General features: G+C 41.3%; 1 protein-coding gene across 1 annotated transcript in view; it reads right to left on the bottom strand.

Annotated features, from left to right (window-relative positions):
- Nucleotides 1–23,246, bottom strand: part of ARMH3 (armadillo like helical domain containing 3) — a 166,894-nt gene that overhangs the window by 107,719 nt on the left and 35,929 nt on the right. The window contains exons 11-19 of the mRNA XM_082854900.1: nucleotides 23,036–23,096; nucleotides 21,153–21,199; nucleotides 20,558–20,633; nucleotides 18,772–18,865; nucleotides 12,908–13,009; nucleotides 8,376–8,434; nucleotides 6,710–6,775; nucleotides 5,142–5,211; nucleotides 4,051–4,111 (exon numbers count right to left, since the gene is read on the bottom strand). Coding sequence (XP_082711026.1) covers nucleotides 4,051–4,111; nucleotides 5,142–5,211; nucleotides 6,710–6,775; nucleotides 8,376–8,434; nucleotides 12,908–13,009; nucleotides 18,772–18,865; nucleotides 20,558–20,633; nucleotides 21,153–21,199; nucleotides 23,036–23,096 — 636 coding nt within the window. The remainder of the gene's footprint in view (nucleotides 1–4,050; nucleotides 4,112–5,141; nucleotides 5,212–6,709; nucleotides 6,776–8,375; nucleotides 8,435–12,907; nucleotides 13,010–18,771; nucleotides 18,866–20,557; nucleotides 20,634–21,152; nucleotides 21,200–23,035; nucleotides 23,097–23,246) is intronic.

Genomic DNA, 23,246 nt, shown 5'->3' with positions numbered 1-23,246 from the left:
GGACGAAGTGAGAGAGTGGCATGGACATATACACACTACCAAATGTAAAACAGATAGCTAGCGGGAAGCAGCCGCATAGCACAAGGAGATCAGCTTGGTGCTTTGTGACCACCTAGAGGGGTGGGATAGGGAGGATGGGAGGGAGACATAAGAGGGAAGACATATGGAGATATATGTATATGTATAGCTGATTCACTTTGTTATAAAGCAGAAACTATACATCATTGTAAAGCAATTATACTCCAATAAAGGTGTTAAAAAAAAATTCCCCCTCCCCATCCCACACACACTGCTTGTGCTAATTCCCCCTATCACTAGGAAAAGGGAGCTGTAACCACATATAGGTCAATATTCAATTAGGCACTACTGATACCATTCCCTTGAGTATCTTTCCTGAGAGGAAGGATGCACCACTAGACCAAAATTAGACTACTCCATTCGAAATTGCAAACATAGGATGCAAAAACATAAAATTAAAGACCTTAGGTCTTTAGATCTATTTAAATTTGTTTTTAATATAAATTAAATTTTAAATAAAATGTAAATTTTATTTACATTAAAAGTTAAATTAAAAATTCAGTTCTGGGGACTTCCCTGGTGGTCCAGTGGTCAAGACTCCACGCTTCCAGTGCAGGTGGCCTGGGTTCAATCCCTGGTCAGGGAACTAGATCCCACATGCTGCAACTAAAAGATCCCACATGCCGCAACTAAAGATCCCGCATGCTGCAACGAAGATCCCACATGTGGCAACTAAGACCCAGCACAGCCAAATAAATAAATAAATAATTTAAAATATATATTTAAAAATGTATATATATATATAAAATATATATATACTGGCTGAATGACTCTAAACTGACTGCTTAGGGTGTTTCTTTTATGCATGTAGTGGTTTCCTATTTCAACACAAGACAGTTCCATTTTAACCTGAAATCTTCTTGTGGGGTCCACTGAAGTCTCTACCCACACAGAATCCCCGATTAGAAAGAGTTCAAGTTTTCCATGTAAGAGTAACTTAAAGGAGAGTTTACTCTCCCCAGAGACTATTTCCCCTAACTCCCAAATCCTGGGCCAGCAGTGGGAGTGGTGGCAAGAATCACAGAGTAGACATCCAGAAGAAGAAATTCATTTGTTGGGTTTTCCTACCTCTTACTGCTCCAGGCAAGACTTTTCTCTCTCTTTTTTTCATATAAGCACCTTCCCCCATTATTACTTTACCTACAGCATTCATACACAGATATGAGACTATTTCGTTTCTGACACAGATTCTGACTTGAGTATTAAGTCTTTGCATGCTCCATATTTCTTCATATTTCACCAGGAAGATTATACACTTATCTGAAATGGTAGAAATTCATTTTGCTTTCAATTTCTCATTGCGCTGTATGTTGCTGAAAAGCAGTACATAATGAGAAGTGAGAGCAGCAAGCTGGCCTGATGCCCAGCTGGGAGCAGATAAGTTCACCTAAAAAGGACTTGATGCTCCAAATGTCAAAAACTGGAAAGAAGGCTGGAAGTTGGGGAAGGGAGATATGGAAATATGCCCATGGGTAGTAATGAAGAAAGTAAATTCAGCCTGAGGGTAAGAACTTCTGCCCAGGCTCTGTCAGCTTGTTATCTTCTCCATCTTCCCTAACCTCAGGACATTCAATTAGGAAGCAGGTGGAAAAAGAACTGAGAAAGCAAGGCAAAACAAAAAAAAGGCAGGAACTACTGGGGAGAGGGAGTTAAAATATTTAGTGTAGATCAGGTTCACTGGCTGGGATGTGAGGGTTTGGGTGGACAGTGACATACCGTAACTCTAAGTACTGAATACACAGTCTTATCATGTCATCCTCATCTTCAACTGTTACATCCATCATCCACTTAAATCAGGTAACATTTTTTCTACTCTCTTAATCTTCCTCCATGTACCCTACACTCTAATCCTCCTGAATTACTTTCTATTTTCCAAACATGCCACACTTTCAAGTCTCCAAGCTTTTGAACATGCTGGTCCCCTGCTTGGGATGTCCCTCCCCCACTCCTCTGCATAGAAAACTATTGTTTTTTCATGACTCAGGTCAAACACAGCCCCCTTTGATGCCCCAGTGAGCATTAGTCACCCTGTACAAATCTTTCCTTTGTCATTTATCATAGTAGTAGTTAAGAAAGAGTACAGCCTCTGGGGTCAGACAGACTTGAGTTTGAATCTTGGTGATGCAACTTAACTAGGTAGGATGCAACTACTAGGTAGGTAACTGTGGTAGCCGGCCTGCAAGATGGCCCCCAATGGTCCCCACCTCCTGGCATTCACAACCTTATGGAGTCTCCTCCCACATTGTATTAGGCTTGGTCTGTATGACCAACAGAAATGGCATGTCATTTGAGATTAAGTTATAAAAGGCATTATGGCTTCCATCCTGGGCTCTCATTCTTCTCTTTCTCTCTTGGATTACTTGCTTTGAAGAAAGCCAGCTGCCATGTCAAGCAACCCTATGGAGAGGCCCACATGGCAAGGAACTGAGATTTACCAACAACCATGTAAGTGAGCTTGGAAGCAATTCTCCAGCCCCAGTACAGCCCAGTAGAGCCCCAGTAAAGCTAACACACTGACTGCAGCCTCTGCCAAACCCTATGCCCAAACTACCCAGCTAAGCTGCTAGGATTTCTGAGCCACAAAAACTATGAGGTAGTAAATGTTTGTTTTAAACCCCTATGTTTTGAAGTAGTTTGTTACATAGCAATAGATAATACACCTGAGAAGGGGTGGGAACAGCTTAGGATTTACTGTAAGAAACTTTGGGTTCAAGTCCAGGCAATGGTGCTTACTAACAGAACAACCCAACCTCCAGAGCCTCAGTTTCCTTGCCTGGAAAATGAGAAAACTAAGACTATAATAATATACTACAACATAAAGAGCATATCCTAGAACTAGAACATTAGATAAACAAGCTAAAAATATAATCTGTAGCAAAACAAATCTGATCCCTGAGGTACTGATGTTCAGCGATCCTATCTAAAACAAGCAGAAAACTCATCTGGTAAGTGTTATAAAAAAAAAAAAAAGCAGCTTTTCATGGTCTTTGAGTTGAAATAAAGGATCAGACTAACTTTTAAACACCCAAAAGATATGGAAAAATGCAAACCACAACCTACTTACCTAAAAGTAAAATTTGTATCATTATTTCATATCTAGGAAACCAAAAATATGTAGCCTACAAACAGTCTAAAAAGCTGGAGATCTACTCTAGTCAGAGTAAAATCTTTCATATCTCCCTAGATCCCAGGCGTAGCATTGGAATGAGGTACACTAAGCTTGCTGTGCATCAAACTTCTCTCTTACTCAAAAAAGTGGAGGTACTAATTCTGTTGTCAGATTGAATTCAGATGCATTTTAAGGAATAAAGATAATACATATATTTGAGATCACACTAACATGGCACAGCTGTTAGGCACTGATGATAAGAAGAATGCTGAAATACCAAAGAAGAGAGAAAGCCTAAAGGCTTAAACTTTATTAAAATATGAAGATTTTCAGTCATCTCTAGTTATACTGGTTGTAAAGAATTGTGACAGACAATCAGATCTCCTCAGGAGGCAGGAATCTCCCAGCCTGGCCACTATATACATAATCTGCCTAGCTAGCAGAGTTCTGACTATGTGGCCAGTACAATGTAGGCTAAGAATGAACCAAAAGATCTATCCCTCTGGCCTTTCCATATCTTTTAAATACTGCTGACTCCTTTGATGCCAAAGCCCAGGGATGACTAAGTGGTCTGCTAGTATTCCATATCCTTGGATACAGGAGTCAGCTATGATCACTGCTTCAACGCATCAGCCCTGTTCTTCATGCAGTGTGCCTAAAAGTGATAATGAAGATACATAGTTTGTACTTTTCCCCCCTTCTGGAAAAATGTATAAAACAGGCCATAAAACACTCCCTGACACTTCTCCGCACATAAATGTGCTTTTCCTGAAGTGTACATAAAAATTTTGTGACTATTAAACTTCCCAACACTCCATTCTATAAAACAGATTTGCACACATTAAATGAACCACGGTACTTACACATAGAGATCCATAGGAAACTCCTTCATCATGTGTGTTACAATAAACTCTACCATCAGGTCTGAATGGGAAAAAGAGAAAAATTAGATCAATCAGAATGAAATTCATTGCTTGCCTTTGGGCTGGGAAAAAAACCTTCTCAGTGCACTTTATTTTATATAAGGCACTTTTTGCAACACTTTCACCACCTGCCACTTGTAAGGTAAAAAGAAAATTAGTTCTCTCCTACTTCCAGAAGGATACTTTGACCTGCCAATAAACTCAGATACAAGGGAGATTTCATTGTACAGATATTTCATACCATGACACTAATGCAAAATGCCAGAAGGAAATCATATTCTGAGAACCAAATGATGAGGCAAGCAGAGAAAAAAACTATGGATCACATCCGTGTAACCAGACTCAAACTCTAAAGCTATGTCAGTCTATCTCGTCTTCCTATCACACTCAGTTTGACAGGTATTGACTGAAATGGTCTGAGGAGCTTTGGGTCAATAGAGGCTTAATATTATATAGCCTTAATTATTGTTTCTAAAATCAAGTAGATTTAGGAGGTAGGGCTGAATACCCAGGTGAAATGGAATTAAGAGTTCAGATCATTTACCTGAGGAAAATGTAGAATTCTGGGCAGATTAAATTACCTACAATACAGTCCCTTAGCTGTCAGCTCTGTCAGCCTCCTCTCAGCTTAATTTACTCAGAGGAAGTTTTATATGTCTGAACCTTGAACTTTAAGCCTCCTGGCCAGCTGACACACAATTTGGACCAAGAAAGGGACGGAAGAATTTGATATCTTGATCAAGTGTAAGACAGTTTACAAATTTAAATCATGTTTCAAGGTTAGACTTAGACATTTGTCTCCCTACAAAGATCTTTTTCTTTGAACAAGAGCACCCTTTAATTGAGCATTATACTCCTTGGGATTGCTTTACCAAACTCAACAAGAAACATGGTTTCTTAGGCCAGGGAAGAAACATAACCAGTAACTTCTTCTCTGAGGAGGAAGCACACATCAACCAGGATCTATCCCTCATCTTAATCATGAAAACCTATCGCTGGCCCAGAAACATGCCAATTTTGATGATACTCACCCAGTACTGCACATACCAAAGGACGGCAGGGAAGGTTCTTGTCTGCTGCCTTCTTCCTGTGTCTCATAGGCTTCACATAAAAAAGAAATGAAACTAGTAGACATCTGAACTAACATCCAATGGCTTACCATCATGTTTTTCATGCAAATAAAATCACTACTGGGGGCTTCCCTGGTGGTGCAGTGGTTAAGAATCTGCCTGCCAATGCAGGGGACACGGGTTCAAGCCCTGGTCCGGGAAGATCCCACATGCCGCGGAGCTACTAAGCCCGTGCACCACAACTACTGAGCCTGCGCTCTAGAGCCCGTGAGCCACAACTACTGAGCCTGTGTGCCACAACTACTGATGCCTGCGTGCCTAGAGCCCGTGCTCCGCAACAAGAGAGGGCACCACAGTGAGAAGCCCGCACACCGCAACAAAGAGTAGCCCCCGCTCACCGCAACTAGAGAAAGCCCGTGCGCAGCAACGAAGACCCAGCACAGCCAATAAATAAATAAAAAGAAATTTATTTTTCAAAAAAGAAAATGTGACTGTGTAAAGGCAGCAACAGTAGCAGTTTAAAAAAAAAAGTTTTTTTTTTAAGAAAGTTTTAATATAAACCTCAATGTGATATTTCTGAACATACCTCCAAGTTTTAGGAAATTCCCTGATCCTTCATACTCTTATTTCCCCCACCTCTCAGATGAATAAATCAAAGCAGGATCTAGCATCAACCAATCAAAGATCGTACTACATTTTGAAAGCAAAAGGCTTAGGCCCATCTCCTTGTTGAAATCTACATTACTGATACATTCTATCTCGTATATACTTGTATAAAAGTATATCTCTAGTCAAGATATACTTTTGAGGGGTTTTTTTGTTTGTTTTTAAATTTATTTATTTTACTTATTTACTTTTGGCTGCGTTGGGTCTTCGCTGCTGTGTGTGGGCTTCCTCTACTTGCCGCAAGCAGGGGCTACCCTTCGTTGAGGTGCGCGTGCTTCTCATTGGGGTGGCTTCTCTTGTTGTGGAGCATGGGCTCTAGGCACGCAGGCTTCATTAGTTGTGGCACACGAGCTCAGCAGTTGTGACGCACAGGCTTAGTTGCTCCGTGGCATGTGGGATCTTCCCGGACCAGGGATCAAACCCATGTCTCGTGCACTGGCAGGCGGATTCTTAACCACTGTGCCACCAGGGAAGTCCCTTTTTGTTTTTTGTTTGTTTGTTTGTTTGTTTTTGGCCACGGTGGGTGGCATGTGGGATCTTAGTTCCCCGACCAGGGATCAAACCCATGCCCCCTGCAGAGGAACTGCAGAGTCTTAACCACTGGATTGCCAGGGAAGTCCCCTGATACATTCTAATATTACTGCCATGGGTATATGATTATGGATCTTTCCACCCTCTCTTGAGCAGGTAACACCTCCAGGACACACACAAAAAATCCCAACAACCAGTATGGGTCTTCTGAACAGCAGTTAAGCAAGAGCCCTTTAGCATAAATTTCTACCCACACTTGTTCTAGTAGGATCAATTTTGTGTTGGCAGAAAAATTCCTCTAAGAAAAAACAAGAAGCAAAAGTCACACTTACCATTCTATGTAAGTTTACTCGAAAATTCATGTTGTCATCATGCAAAAATGCATTGGCATACTGATCCTAATAAAAATAAAAACAGATTAAAAGTAAGGAATGAGTGCTATACTTAAGACACTCAGTTTATAATCTGTCTATAATCTATCATCTTAAAGCCCAAGGATTTGTAGGACTTAAAGAACTCCTTTCAAGGACCAGTTAGAGAGTAATGGGATGAGCCTAGAGCCTTTATGTCAAGCCCCACTTAAGCCATGAGATTTCACTTGGGTGTAATTTCCCAGTGTGTCTCTAACTGGCCAAAAGTCTCTAAGCAAATTACGAACAATAAAAATTAAGGCACAGGCACTTGAGGCAAATGCTGAGAGGCATGTGTTTTCCTATTCTCTCTTCCTTCCCATCTGCCCAAGGAGCCTGCTCTGTTTGTGACAACTTGAAGGTTTTCATAGGGATTGCAGGATACATGTGCAGGCCCCACATGAGGATCTACGATTAAGAAGAAAGGTCTGCACTCCGCCGGGAACGGGCTTGGCATAGCAAGAGAAAGCTGCTTACACAGGCAACATGGCAGTAGGTAAGACCCCGTCTCTCCCTGGCTTTGCTGAAGACTGATATAAAATCAAAAACCTCTCACCATGAATCAGTAATAAACATCCCTTGGCCCTTTCCCAACATCTCTTCTGAAGATCTGATGTGCCTACAGACTCCAATTCCTAGGAACTGTTACCATTTGTGAAAAACAACTCCTTTGAAGATTTTCTTAGAAAGATTTTTGAAAAGCAATTACACCAGTTCCACTGCTAATAAGCAGCTCTTCTATAACCAGCTACCCCTAACCTGGTGAAAAGCAGGTCATCTTTTCACCAAGAACATAAAAATGGAAAGACTGAGAGAGATCTCTGTTCCACATGGACCACGCCTTAATTGTTTTTCTTAGGAGAGAAAAGATCAGAGTAAGGAGTAAGTAAAGGAGGAGTCTGAAACTACAAATTTAGCTCTAAATTGACTCAATTTCTGCCATACCTGTGTTGCCACCAAGATCTAGGGTGAGTTCAGGCCTAATTAATCCAACCAAAAGTGTCTCCTTACAAAGCCCAAGCATCTCTTCTTTTTTCCCCTCGGGTTCTTGTTCTTCATCAAACTGCAATCAGCCCACTTTACTCAGTTTCCAATGCCCCTCTTCGGCTTTTGTCTACACCTCTCCCCACAGAAACCTGAGCTCCTTTTTTCATTTTGCTAAATGCAAAAGACCCAACATGAACAGTTTCAAAAGGGCAGGACTGTTTTCTCTGAAGAGGTATAACTCTCTTCAGAGTTTCAAACTCTGAAGAACTAGAATCTTAAAAAAATAAAATAAAAAAAGAACTAGAATATTCCAGTTATAGCAGTTATCACATCACAATTCATTATTAGGTCATGCAGTAAATACTGAGCCTACTATGTGCCAGACGCTAAGAATACACTGGTGAAGAAGACAAAGTACCTCCTATTGCTTACATTCTAGTGGTGCTTACATTCTAGTGGAGGAGATAATACAAAGTGGGAAGATTTTCTCTCCTAAACTTTGGGACTCTAAAAGTCAGGGGACAGGAACTTGGAAGAAGCGCAGAAAGAGACAGCACTTTGTTAAGAGATTCGCTAATACCAGAAGGCTCGTGAGACCTACCTCTGCAATACACGTAAGGATAATCAGACAGAGTTTGCCGCTGTGAAGCCGGTGCTCATCTGAAAAGAAAAAATAAACCCTTCTCTCTAAATCATCCAGACCATGTTTCTATAGAGAATAAAGATGTGTATCATCAAAAAGAACATTCACACTTTCTCTCCCCACAAAATTCATGAATGAAAATCAAGGTTCTACTAGAGTAATCCTTGCTTTTCTTCTAGGCAAAAGAATTCCCCCATAAGATTTTTTTCCTAAGTATTCTGGTAGTCTGATGGATAGCTAACCATCTTCCTGAGAACCATCCAATTATTGTAATGGTCACTAATACCATGGCCCAAGTCAGGGTTATGCCCTTTGTTTCCATATCAGCCCTTTGCTTCTGAATAATCAGACCTATTTCCTTTCCCACCCCTCCTCATCCACTAGCTAAAAGCACCACCACCTTTACCCATCTACCACAAAATCTAGAAAAGTTTTATAACTGTTCATAGCAAACTGGCTATGAATCAGAAAGAAATTAACTGGAGACTAGGGTCAAGCTCATGCTTCTCCTTGCACTGTGAACACTACTTATGACCATAAGCTGATCATTTTTCTTCCTGCCAAAGTTATTCACTCTAAAATATTTATTTAGTACCTACTATGTGGCAGGCACTGTGCTAGGCAACAGAGACATAGCACTGAACTAAACAAAGGTCTGTGGTCTCCCAGAACTCACATTCTTGTTATTAAAAAAGAAGGCAGGGCTACCCTGGTGGTGCAGTGGTTGAGAGTCCGCCTGCCAATGCAGGGGACACGGGTTCGTGCCCTGGTCCGGGAGGATCCCACATGCCGCGGAGCGGCTGGGCTCGTGAGCCATGGCCCCTGAGCCTGAGCATCCAGAGCCTGTGCTCCGCAACGGGAGAGGCCACAACAGTGAGAGGCCCGCGTACAGCAAAAAAAAAAAAAAAAAAAAAAAAAGAAGGCAACCTCAGTAACAGGGCTCTAAGCCCAAACAAATGACCCAGAAAGAGCTACGCCATCACTGCCAATTATCAGAACCATCAAAACTTCTTTACTTTCCAGGATCTTTGTGGGTGAAGGGGTGAAATGGAGGTAAAAAGAGGGTCATTGGGACTCCCTGGTGGTCCAGTGGTTAAGAATCCACCTTCCAATGCAGAGGACTGGGGTTTGATCCCTGGTCAGGGAACTAAGATCCCACATGCCGCAGGGCAACTAAGCCCATGAGTGGCAACTTCTAAGCCCGCACTCCACAACTAGAGAGCCCATGCACCACAACTAGAGAGAATCCCGCATGCCGACACAAATATCTCACGTGCCACAACTAAGACCTGACAAAGTCAGATAAATAAAGAAATATTTTTTAAAAAGAAAAAAAGGTCATACCAGCATATCCAAACCAGAAAAATGGCTTATGATGTTTCAAATTAGCTTTGACGGGACCCAGACTAAAGTCCATTCTGGAGAGATCTATTAACGGATTACAGTGCTGTAGAAGTTAGCTAACAGTACACACCCTGACATTAACCTGTTACTTCCTCAAAGATGGAATCTATCAACTAAAACCTGACAATCAGAAGGCATAATGAGAGTGTGGTCAAAGAAATACATTTGCTTCTCCTCAGTGATAGGCAGTGCAAAAGAGTAATGATGATGCTCCTACCTGACATTCCCAGTAGCTTACAGCAGAGCCCCTAGGCCAGAAGAGAAATGCCTTTGCCTGCAAAATTAGATTCATAAGACTCTTCTACCTATTCCTGGCCAGAGTTTCTCTGGCACTATCCTCCCCTTCCCCTTAAGCTGATAAGCAACTCTTGTAGAAAAGCCTGCAGCTATCTCTCCACTTAAAAGAAATTGTTACTGAAAACAAAAATAAGGCATATTTCATTATAAACATTTTTTTAATTCAGAAAAGCACAAAAAAAGAACAATAAAAACCAAGTTTAATCACACCACTGGGAATTCCCTGGTGGCACAGTGGTTAAGAATCCACCTGCCAATGCAGGGGACATGGGTTCGAGCCCTGGTCCGGGAAGATCCCACATACCGCGGAGCAACTAAGCCCGTGCACCACAACTACTGAGCCTGCACTGTAGAGCCCGTGAGCCACAACTACTGAAGCCTGCACACCTAGAGCCCGTGCTCTGCAACAAGAGAAGCCACCACAATGAGAAGCCCGTGCACACCGCAATGAAAAGCAGCCCCTGCTTGCCACAACTAGAGAAAAGCCCATGTGTAGCAATGAAGACCCAACACAGTCAAAAATAAATAAATAAATTTATTTAAAAAAAAACAAAACTCTGCAACAGTCTTCAATATCAGGGTTGAAACTGTTGGATAAATAAACTATTTATTAAAAATGAAAAAATAAAAACAAAATAAATAAAATAAAATGCTAGTGTAGTTTAAAAGCTATTGGTTATGGGCTTCCCTGGTGGCACAGTGGTTAAGAATCTGCCTTCCACTGCAGGGGACACGGGTTCAAGCCCTGGTCGGGGAAGATCCCACATGCCTCGGAGCAACTAAGCCCATGTGCCACAACTACTGAGCCTGAGCTCTAGAGCCTGTGAGCCACAACTACTGAGCCCATATGCCACAACTACTGAAGCCTGTGCGCCTAGAGCCCGTGCTCCGCCAACAAGACAAGACACTGTAATGAGAAGCCCACGCACCGCAACATAGAGTAGTCCCGCTCGCTGCAACTAGAGAAAGCCGGCGCACAGCAACGAAGACCCAACACAGCCAAAAATAAAAAATAAATAAATAAATATATTTATTTATTTAAAAGGAAAAAAACAACTATCGGTTACGGAAAACATTCTGGGGACAATTGGGAAAAACTAAATATGGACTATTACATGATATTAGAGAATTACTGTTGGGAATTCCCTGGTGGGCCAGTGGTTAGGACTCGGTGTTTTCACTGCGGTGGCCCAGGTTCAATCCTTGGTCGGGGAACTAAGATCCCGCAAGACGTGTGGCACGGCCAAAAAAAAAAAAGAACGATTGTTGATTTTCTTAGCCTTAATGATGGATATCTAGGAAAATGTCTTTAATTTTGAGTACATGCCAAAGTACTTCTGGTGTGAAGGTAGAATGACGTCTGCAACTTACTTTAAAATTATTCAGCCAAAATAAGAATAACACAGAAATTTAGAGATAAACCAAATATGGCAAAATGTTAATGGGTATATGACTGATCACTGTATGACCCTTTCAGCTTCTCTGTTTACTGGAGTTTTTTCATTTAAAAAATTGGAGGAAAAATGCTACCTCAGTGTCACCATGAAATAAAAGGCTCATTTCCAGAGAAACTTAAAATGGGGATATATTCCACTTATATGAGGTAGTCAAATCCAAAGAGACAGAAAGCAAAATGGTGGTTGCCAGGGCTTGGGAAAAGGGGAGTATGTGAAGAATAGGGAATAAGTTTTTAATGGGTACAGTTTTAGTTTCACAAGATGAAGAGTTCTAAAGATGGATGGTAGTAATGGTTGCATAACAATGGGATCGTACTTAGTGCCACTTAAAAATAGTTAAAATGGTAAATTTTACTACAATAAAAAATATAATAGAGATAAATAAATAAAAATTGTAAACATATAAATCTGGTATAAAGAAAAAACTAGGTTTAAAAAAAAAACCCTGAGATGTATATACTGGACAGAATTTGCTGGGCTTCCTCCCAATCCCTTCTTCTAGCCCAACTATTCCACTACCCTACCACCGATTAAAAGATCATAGAGGGCTTCCCTGGTGGCACAGTGGTTGAGAGTCCGCCTGCCGATGCAGGGGACACGGGTTCGTGCCCCGGTCCGGGAGGATCCCACATGCTGCGGAGCAGCTGGGCCCGTGAGCCATGGCCACTGGGCCTGTGCGTCTGGAGCCTGTGCTCCGCAGCGGGAGAGGCCACAACAGTGAGAGGCCCACGTACAGCAAAAAAAAAAAAAAAATCATAGAAAAATCATCAACAGAGGAAGAACAGGACACTAGACAGAATAAACTCAAACTTTTCTAATACCTATTTCTCTCCCACTTCCATTCTGCATTTCAGGGATGAGTACTGACACTCCTGTTTTAAGTGTTAAAGAACACAGTCCCTCTGAATTGCACCTCTTCCTACCGTACTCTGTACAACAGTCCTAATTCTCACTATGAGCTGATGTTTTCAGTTCTTGTCCTCAAAAGGGAATTCCCTGAAACATGCTAATCCCCTCACTTCCCACACACAAGAGTCTGCATCTACTTATCAAAATCTGCTAAGAAGACTTGCTAGTTTTTGTAGAGATCAATTTTTTTTCTGTTCTACTTTGGAGCACTCCCCCTCCAGCTCCAGGTTTCCCCAACACCATCTAATTGTCATCTGGCAATAAGAAATCACTGTTTGCCAGTAATCAGGACCATCACCTTGCACAGGAGGTCCCAATGGTAAATCTTGTCAAAGCTTCAAAGTATTAATGCTGCTCCTTGCTCTAACTAAGCAGCTACCTGCCACCTCCTGCTTCCTAAGTCCCCAAAGTAGCATGCCTTACCTTTGGTGTCCTGCATGACAATCGAGCTATACTTTAAGAAGGTTATCAGTAGATTACTGGTCTGTACATCTGCATCCAGTGGGAGTTCCACAGAACTTATAACTGGAATAAAACAGATGAAATGCATTTAGCCTATAACATATTCCATCTAACACTTCTACCTATACAGACAGCCAACTTGCCAGCAGGCAAGGAAATCACGAAATAATCTTTTTACACAACAGAGGAAAGACCAAGTGCTTATCATAAAACCTTTATCTAGTCTTCCTAGGCCTCTACAGCCCTTCCTACCCCCAAGATTAAGCCCAATGCCCTTCTCTCCTACCTAAGAATGTCAGTCTCCAGAACAGTGCTTTTCTCCCAACATCCTAAGAAGGGTATTTTTTTTTTTTTTTTTTTGCAGTACACGGGCCTCTCACTGTTGTGGCCTCTCCCGTTGCGGAGCACAGGCTCCGGACACGCAGGCTCAGCGGCCATGGCTCACGGGCCCAGCCGCTCCACGGCATGTGGGATCTTCCCAGACCGGGACACAAACCCGTGTCCCCTGCATCGACAGGCGGACTCTTAACCACTGCGCCACCAGGGAAGCCCTAAGAAGGGTATTTTGATTCCACTTTCTAGCCCCAAGTAATCCAAAAGGGTTCAAGGCCCTTCTTAAAAGCAATTTAATTTGTACCTAAGTGAAAGAGCTGTACTGAATATAAATGAGCCTTGCTTTGATGAGTCTACCGCTTAAAATAAATGACAATTCATTCCTAATATGGAGAAATATTGCTCAATTTTGAGAATAAGGTTTTAGGCTGGAAATACCCAAGATGGAAAGGAAAAAAAGTTAAGGCAGAACTACATTCAAATACTATTTTTTTTTTTTTTTTTTTTGCAGTACGTGGGCCTCTCACTGTTGTGGCCTCTCCCATTGCGGAGCACAGGCTCCGGACACGCAGGCTCAGCGGCCATGGCTCACAGGCCCAGCCGCTTCACAGCATGTGGGATATTCCCGGACGGGGGCACGAACCCATGTCCCCTGCATTGGCAGGCGGACTCTCAACCACTGTGCCACCAGGGAAGCCCTCAAATACTATTTTTTAATCCCTTCCCCACCTGAAAGGGAACCTGAAAAGGAATACCAGACTAAAGATAGGTGGACATTACTGATTGGGACAGAGTTTTATATAACTAGCTGCTTGATGTTTCCAAGAGAAACCACCCCTGCTCACATTCTCTGTGTCACAGTCCCAATGAACAGTAAGGGACCAGACTAGGGCTGACAAAGGACAGCCCCAATATAGATTTCCCAAGTTTCTAATACTTTACACGAGACTCAGACATCTTGTTAAGTACTTTTACACTGTCTAAGACATAATATATAAGCAAAAGGAAGCTCATGATAGCCCAGACAAACTAGAGAATCTATAGCTTTCTGTTATATTTTCACCTACGAAGACTCAGCTGAGTTTGGGATATTATTCATAATATGTATTCATAACGATAATGAATCCCTCTGGAGTTATTACGATGTATGCAGAGAACATTTATTAACAATGGGAAACATTTGCATATTATGGATCCAAAATACATAGCAAGCACAGCAAAAAGCCTTACGAGAAGCAATTAACATGCCCAACCCTTGGCTGTTTTCCCACAGTTCAGCCCCCAAGAACTAATAAAAGACAAATATATTTTTATGTTGAAATACTAAAAGGTCTTAATTCATATTATGGGTTAATGACCTGAGACTGTCATTTCAATCTACAGCCTATTCTGAAGCTCAGAGCCCATAATCATTCCTTTGTTCAATACAAAGAGGCATCTAACTGGTTAGTGGGACTTTTTTCCCCACTCAAACACAGTAATAACTAAAAAACTGCCTTATATATGTAGAAATATAGAAGTATATGTATTTTTAGTTTACTGGAAAGTCCTCTCATGCCAAGGCTGAGTGGTCAAATGTCAAGTCTGAACTGGAAACAAATGTTACAGCTAAACTGCTGGCTTTTAAAAAATAATGGCTCCAAAAAAAAAAAAAAAAATGGCTCCAGTGACATACCTTTAAATATAACTAGGCTATTGAGCACCAGTTATATTAAAAACCAATGAAAAACCAAAACTTGAAAACAGGGTTATAATACTTAGACTCGAACAGAAGGAAATGAGTTAGGAGAGAAGAAAAAGAACAAAATAGAAGAGATAGAATAAAATCCCTCACAAATTAAAATCTCCTTCCTAAGGAAGAGTTTATTCCTTGATCTTTGGCTTCATAATTCTTCCCAGCAGCCTTTGTCAAGGGAGACAGTCACTTGAAAGTGGGCTGACTCCAATCTTCCCACTAGAAAAAATAAAAGCTCACTGGTTGTAAGTAAGCACAAATCCTGCCATTGCATAATCAAGTGTGTGGGTGGAAGTGTTCCCAATGAACAGTTTGAAAGGCAGTTCTCTGAAGCATCCAAACCCCAACATTGCATGGAACTCAGATACACACACATACACGCACTCACGCACGCACGCACCTACATACACGCCTTTTGATATCCATGGTAACCAGGCAGGCTTCATCGTTAAAGAGAAAGATCAGTATTTCCATTGGAATATTTGGTGACCTGAATAAGCAGAGACAAGTAGGCAATCCTGCTACATGTTCCTTCTCATTAAGATACAGGTGTGCCCCGCTTTTCGAAAGCTCATTTTTACATAAGCCACTTCGCCTTTACGAAAAACCTACATTAGTATCTGTTTTCGCTAATGGAAAGAATCCAAAGAGAATTTCCACTTTTAAGAAAAAAGGCGGGACTTCCCTGGTGGCGCAGTAGTTAAGAATCTGCCTGCCAATGCAGGGGACATGGGTTCGAGCCCTGGTCCGGAAAGATCGCACATGCCGCGGAGCAACTAAGCCCACGAGCCACACCTACTGAAGCCCACGCGCCTAGAACCCGTGCTCCACAGCAAGAGAAGCCACTGCAATGAGAAGCCTGCACACCGCAACGAAGAGTAGCCCCCACTCACCGCAACTAGAGAAAGCCCGTGGGCAGCAGCGAAGACCCAACGCAGACAAAAATAAATTTATAAAAAAAAAAAGAAAGAAACAAAGAAAAAAGGCGAAGTGGGGAGGGGCAGAATAGGGTTAGGGAATTAAGAGGTACATACTACTATAGAAACTAAATAAGCTACAAGGATATATCACAGGGATTACAGCCTACATTTTATAATAACTATAAATAGAGTATAATCTTAAAAAATTGTGAACCACTATTTGTATACCTGAAATTTACGTAATATTGTAAATCAACTATACTACAATTTTTTAATTAATTAATTAATTTAAAAAGAAAACAGACAAGAGAGGGAATACCCTGGCAGTCCAGCAGTGAGGACTCTGAGCTTTCACTGCAGAAGGCCCAGGTTCAATCTCTGGTCGGGGAACTGAGATCCCACAAGCCGCCTGGCCAAAAAAAAAGAAAAAAAAAGAAAAAACAGACAAGTGATAACAAGTATTGGTGAGGATGTGGAAAAAAACGAACCCTTGTGCACTGCTGATTGGTGTAACCACTGAGGACAACTGTATGAAGGTTCCTCGAAAAATTAAAAACAGAACCACCATATGATCCAGCAATCCCACTTCTAGGTATATATACAAAAGAAATGAAAACAGGATATCAAAGAGATATTTTCACTCCCGTGTTCATTACAGCATTATTCACAGTAGCCAAGATATGGAAACAGCTTAAGTGTTCATCTACAGATAAATGGATAAAGAAGATATCATATATATATATATATATATACACACACACATACACAAAGGAATATTATTCAGTCACAAGGAAGAAGGAAATTCTGCCATTTGCAGCAACATGGATGGACTGGAGAATATTATTCTTAGTGAAATAAGTCAGAAAGAGAAAGACAAATACTGTACTGAATCACTTACATGTGGAATCTAAAAAAAACTGTCAAACTTATAGAAGCAGAGAGTAGAATAGTGGTTGCCACGGGCTAGGGGTGGGGGAAATATAAAAAGGTTGGTAAAAGGGTACAAAATTTCAGTTGTAAGATTAATAAAATCTGAAGATCTAATGTAAAATACGGGGACTATGTTGATAACACCATGTTGTATTTGAAATCTGCTAAGAGAGTAGAACGTAAATGTTCTCACCTCCTCCAAAAAATAAAAAGATAAATATGTGAGGTAATGAATGTGTTAATTAAATAGATGGGGGGAATTCTCTCACAATGTATATGCATATCAAATCACCTCAATAAAACTGAAAAAAAAATTAAAGAAAGTATACACGTTCCATTTTTTTTCCCTCACATTTAGACGATGAAAAGTAGAAAAAAAAAAATCCTACCACCGACTAACAACTAGAAATGAATGTAACGAGAGACAAGAGTTGGGGGCGGGGGGGGGAGAAAGAAAGAAAAAAGGCAAAAAATGAAAGTCGTGTTCAGTGTTTGTTTTAGAGCAAGTTGTAGCAGAGGCAGCGAGCATCCCAGGCAGTTGAGAGTGGCACCACCAAATTCCTTCCCCAGGAGCTACACGCAGCATCTAAGTATCAAGCCGCCACAGCTTTAAACTGTGAGCATCTGTGCTTTTTCCAGATTTCCTTTGTAAACCTGTTAGCAAGATGTGTCCTCAGGTAATTGCTTCTTTGCTTTACGCCTTTTCGGCTTACAGAAGGTTTCATGTGAGAGCTCTACTTTCAGACAGCAGGGGAAACCTGTATTTTGGAATTTGACTTTCAATTCTAAACAGATTCAATTTGCTGCCATAGACTTGAATATCAGTGGCACCTCCCAGTCATGCTTTTATACCAATAATGCTTATACTATCTTGAAATGCTAATGCCACAGGTGTTATATGAAACTTTGAAGGAGAAAAAGCAGATCAAAGACGGTCATGTCATACAGACAGGAGGGAGGCACAAAGAAAGGATCAAAGTTAGATTTCCTGTACTTCTTTACCCAAAATGAGGTCAACATTTGAGGCAAAACATCAAATATTAATGAAGATTATTTTTAGGTTAAGTTATTCCATCAAACACACCCAGCTGACAATAGAACCAATTCAGGCTGACACAAAGTTTATCAGGCAAAATTCATTATTTCTTTTCTGTTACCCTTTTCTTAAGTGCCAGTGGTAAGTGGAGATTTTTTTGTTATTTTTTTAGGGAGGGAAGTCTTAAACACCCAGCAAACTCCCAATTATTATGCACTTGTCATTTTTTAACTGGGTGTACCTGGCAGACACATAACAGTGAGCAAATCCCAGGTTCACTTTCTCATCCATTTATTCAACAAATATTTACTAAGCAGTGACCATGCGGGCACTATGCTGGGCAATTAGTGGTAAACAAAACAGGCATGGTCCCAGCCCTGATCCATGTTGTGGTTTTTAGTCTCAACTCTCACTAACCTTAGGCAAACCTCTTATTTCTCTGGCCTCAATTCTCTCATTTGTCAAATGATAACAAGAGATAATATTACTATTTTACATTTATTTTAGTAAGATATTCATAAAACATCTCATCTGAGCCTCACAAGTACCCTGACAGTTTGGCAGGACGGACATCACTGACCTCTGAGCTCCCTTTTAAATCTAGCATTCCATGATTCTACAACCATTCCCTGAGGAGGACAAGCTGGAGTTATATAGCTTCTTTACAGAAAAAAGCATTTGACTCTCTTTTCCAGACTTTTCTTTGGAGCTTCATGAATCCTGAAGGACAGTTCTTCAGATAATTTCTTAAGCAAAAGAATTAACAATTGTGCTTTTTGTTAAAAAAAACAAAAAAACCAAAAGAACTATGCTCACCCCTAAAGTTTCAAGATCATATTCGTCAAGAAAACAAAGGAGATGGTGGACTTACCATCAGAGGAGGGCGGCGTGGTCCCCAGCGGTGTGGCTGGGGTTGCTGGAGCAGGGCCGACGGGGGTTGTCACCAAGCCCATTTCTGGATGACTCTGAACGAGAGCCAGATAAGGGTAAGAAAGAGAAAATCCAGTTCTGGGTATCCTCTGCTTATCCTTTCTGGTATTCCTGGCCTCATAATTAGACAGAAAGCTCACTGAGGAGGGACTGCTTCTACATTTAGTTCCTATGAGTACCTGATTACTGTTGATGCTTGCTAAACTCTAATGAGAAGCTCTGCAGGCTAGTTTTCTTTAAGCAACTAAGTTCCCATTACATAAGTTTTTCTGCAGAATCATATGAATAAAAAACTGGGATAGGGGCTTCCCTGGTGGCACAGTGGTTGAGAGTCCGCCTGCTAATGCAGGGGATGCGGGCTGGTGCCCCGGTCTGGAGCCTATGCTCTGCAACGGGAGAGGCCGCAACAGTGAGAGGCCCATGTAAAAAACAAAACAAAACAAAACAAAACAAAAAACACAGAATTATTCCACACACACACAAAAGGGCACTTGCTGTCCTATTTGAACCTATCTGAGAAGGGACTATTCTTATCAGATCAACCTAAAACATATCTACAGACTGTTCTAATGACCACATAGTTGACTAATAAATGCAGGTGAGCCAAGGAGATAACAGGTACTATAAAAAGAGCTATGCAGAGGGCAGCCTTCCCATTTCACAACAAACAAGAGCATGTGGGGCTGGGAGGCAGAGACATGGGTGAGACATCCACTGGGGACCAAAACAGATAACTCCTCTTTCCCTTACCTTCCTTAGCCATCCCTGCCACATCAGCTCTTGAAAATTGGGCTGAGTGGTGGCTACTCCCTTCTCTTCCCCAACAACTTTACCAGATTTTACCCATCTCACTTCTTCCTTTAAAATCAGTTACAGAATTCAAAGAGCAGACAAGGAACACCCTGAGAATAGTGGGTAAAGTCTCATGTTATCAGTCATGAAAAATGATAAGTCCCTCTTAGCCAGACCCTCAAACCAGCACACTGCTTTTTGACCTTATTTTTTTTGTTATTGAAACTCAGTGGATCCCATACTCATCTGCCCTTTGAGAAAAAAGCATAAGCAAACTTTCCTGTAAAAGAAACCTTCATATATATTTTAAACAGTCTGGCTTTAAAATAAAAACACTTTATCAATTTTTTAAGACAGCTTTCATGAGCATCACTCAAGTTTTCAACCTATTTAAGTTCCCTTCTGTACCAACTACCGAGGCTATCCCTTAGGCAAGTGATCCAGCACTCAGGATTCTATGACTTTCTGCTTTCAATATTTGTAAACTTTTTTTCTTTTTTTTGGTTAACAGCTAACCTTACGCTGCACAAGATATTTTGTACTCTTCTTCTTTGGACACGGGTAAGATAATAAGATAAGTGACGTGGCCTATTTTATCTCCGGTTGTAATTCCACAGAGGTTTAGAAAGCAGAAAGCCTGTTATAAAAATCCATATGGGCAGATAATACCAAGGGATTTCCGGTGAGCAAAATGAAGTAATCTCATCTCATTTGTTTAGCTGAATCAGTAAACTGGTCAAGACCATTAACTTTGCATGTTATCAGCTCCATTTCAGCACCAGATGGAAACACACTTATTTGAGGAGAGCATGAAGCAAAGGCAACTGAGGCAACTCTTTATAACTACCACTCACCAATGCAAAGTAGGGTTTACACGGCACAGCCATGTATGAAATTCAGGGAGAAAAAGAATTGAAGTTTTTAACATAACCAACCTGGGCTAACACTGTGATAAAGTTCCGATTTAAATGAACAGCTTCGTAAAGTGCCAGAAGGATGGCCTCATTGGTTCTAAAGAAAAAGAGAACAAATTGGAGAGTCTCTTATAATGAAGAAGTTAAAAGAGTATAACCCTCAAGATAAGATTTCACTCCAGCTCCTCACTATAAATCCCTTTGAGTTTCTAATGCTCCCTTTATTTCCTTTTGGGGCTTATGTAAAGGGTATACAGTCAGAGCTTTAACTTTAATTCCTTAGAACTAGTTCTTATCTACTTCATTCACTATTTCCCCCTCTCGCTCTTCTACCCCAATCCAGTTAAGTCTTTAACTGGCTCAGACACCAAGCCCTCTTTCATTTCATTCCAGAGACAGCTGGGAACCGTTTTTCAGCTTCTTGGGGCTCGTTACATGTGACTGAAGCAGAGTTTTCTAAGGTTCCATTATTGTTTAAAACTCAAGAAACAGTTGATAAATCACCAAAAAAGTTTGAATCTATAAAAGATTAGCAGAGGTAACGTTTCACACTTTCATATCCAGTGAGAGCCCACACTAATGTTCAAGTCACCGCACAAGGACGTCAGCCACTTACTGCACTGAGATTTTCTCATGGGCATCTGCTATGAACATGCTGCCCACCTGTGGAAGAAAAGGGGAATTGCAGAGTTATAGCAGGGAAAAGTGAGAGGTGCTCTGTGCCTACAAGCCTTTAATCAGTCAAAAAACAAGCTGCTTGGAACCCTGGCCCACCAGTCACACACAACAAAACCAGCTCACTTTGAAGATCTTAAAATAATCATAAGTAATAAATGAAACAATGAGAGCTCCCCTAACTTGTCTTTACTTAAAGGGACTTTAAAAAGCAAAAAAACAATCCCACTACTTTTGTCCAGCTCTCCTTCTTAATGCGTAAGTTTAGTAACCACTGACAACAAGTAAACGGCAACCTAATCATCCTCATCACTTTGCATCTGCCCTTGAATTTGCTTATTTGAAGTCAGGAACTAACTCACAAAGAACAAGGAAAGCAGGTTGTTCATCCAACACAGAGCCATCTTTGGGGGAATATCCAGGTTTCAGACCAGAACTGTCTAAATGAAACCTACCGTCCATCTTTTATATCATAAAACCTTTTGTTTGTGACCTAGCTAGGGCAGTTGAATAAGTAAATGGAGTAGATTGCCTCCAATATGTGTGATATCAGAGGCACTGAGATAGATGCCCATCCATCTAAGAATACCTTTTCCACCTACTTATTGATGCCCAAAACCATGCAGCTGGAGCTTCATTTATTTGGTAGAAAACCTTTTCTTCTTGGCTAGAAGGTAAAGGTCCCTGGGAGCAATATAATTATATCTAATTCATCTAATCAAACACCAATACAGCACTCACACTGCTCTGACATCTGAGGGATTAGCCATTTGTGCTTCAGAGTTAAAGAGTTTATCAAGTCCTTTCCTTGACAGTAGGCTCTGAGAATGAAGAAGGCATAGATATTGTGGGGGAAAAGTTGCCTTTTGGGGGACAAGATGGGGGGACTGCTGTTTCTTGCAATGAACTCAAAATCTGTCTTGCTCTAGGGCTGATTACTTGAATACTAATGCCCAAGAAGACAGACTTTCTGAATCTAAGTTCCAAGACTCCTAGATTTATATCTTAAAAATCAGTCCCAGATTATCTGGCCTAAAGTGCCTATCGTGCTAAGGTTGAGATACCTTGCTCAGGAGTCTTGCAAACTGAACCAATAACTTTCCTAAACTATGGACCTCTCAGCCCAGACCTTAAGCCTTTAGATGAGTGGCTCAGATCACTGCACCAATCCCTCGAATCCAGGAACAACTACAAGAGATGAAGGGGCCACTGCAGACAGCCAAGGATCACTCAGGGTTGGACTTGGATCTAAATCCTCCTATTCTGTGTTCCATAGCATCAGTCTTCAAACAGAGCCAACTCTTTAGGAAGCAGAAGTCTGGCTTAATATGAACGCTTTTTTTGTTTTTGTTGTCTTTAAAAAATTGAATTGATTAATTGGAAAAAAAAAAATTCTAACCCTGGTGGTCCAGTGATTAAGACTCCATGCTCCCAATGCAGGGGGCCCGGGTTCAATCCCTGGTCAGGAAACTAGAGCCTGCGTGCCACAACTAAGACCCAGGGCAGCCAAATAAATATTAGAAATAAAAATAAACTTCTGGGGCTTCCCTGGTGGCGCAGTAGTTGAGAGTCCGCCTGCCGATGCAGGGGACATGGGTTCGTGCCCCGGTCCGGGAAGATCCCACATGCCACGGAGCGGCTGGGCCCGTGAGCCATGGCCGCTAAGCCTGTGCATCCGGAGCCTGTGCTCCACAACGGGAGAGGCCACAAGAGTGAGAGGCCCGCGTACCGCAAAAAATAAAATAAACTTCTGAGTCTAAATTTGTCTACCCCTGCAGATCTCATATATTTCTGAGCAGGAGAGAAAAAACAAGTAGGACTTACCATATTTGTTAAAGCAGAGAAAAAACCGCCTTGGTGTTCTTCTTCCTTGTCTTTATACTGCCTGAACAAAAATAACTAAATTCAACTTTAGTATTATTTATCACGTGTCTTTCTCCTTGGCATACCAAGTGGTAATCAGAGCAGCTCACTCGCAGAATTCACTGACTCCAAAAAACAAAAGCGTTATGACAACCCAGCCACTGCAGTTTCC

The sequence above is a fragment of the Leucopleurus acutus genome (genome assembly GCF_964270905.1).
Source record: "Leucopleurus acutus genome assembly, chromosome: 14".
NCBI classification, from domain to species: domain Eukaryota; kingdom Metazoa; phylum Chordata; class Mammalia; order Artiodactyla; family Delphinidae; genus Leucopleurus; species Leucopleurus acutus.
Note: the sequence above shows the minus strand (reverse complement) of the source record. Positions and strands in the feature narration are given on the sequence as shown.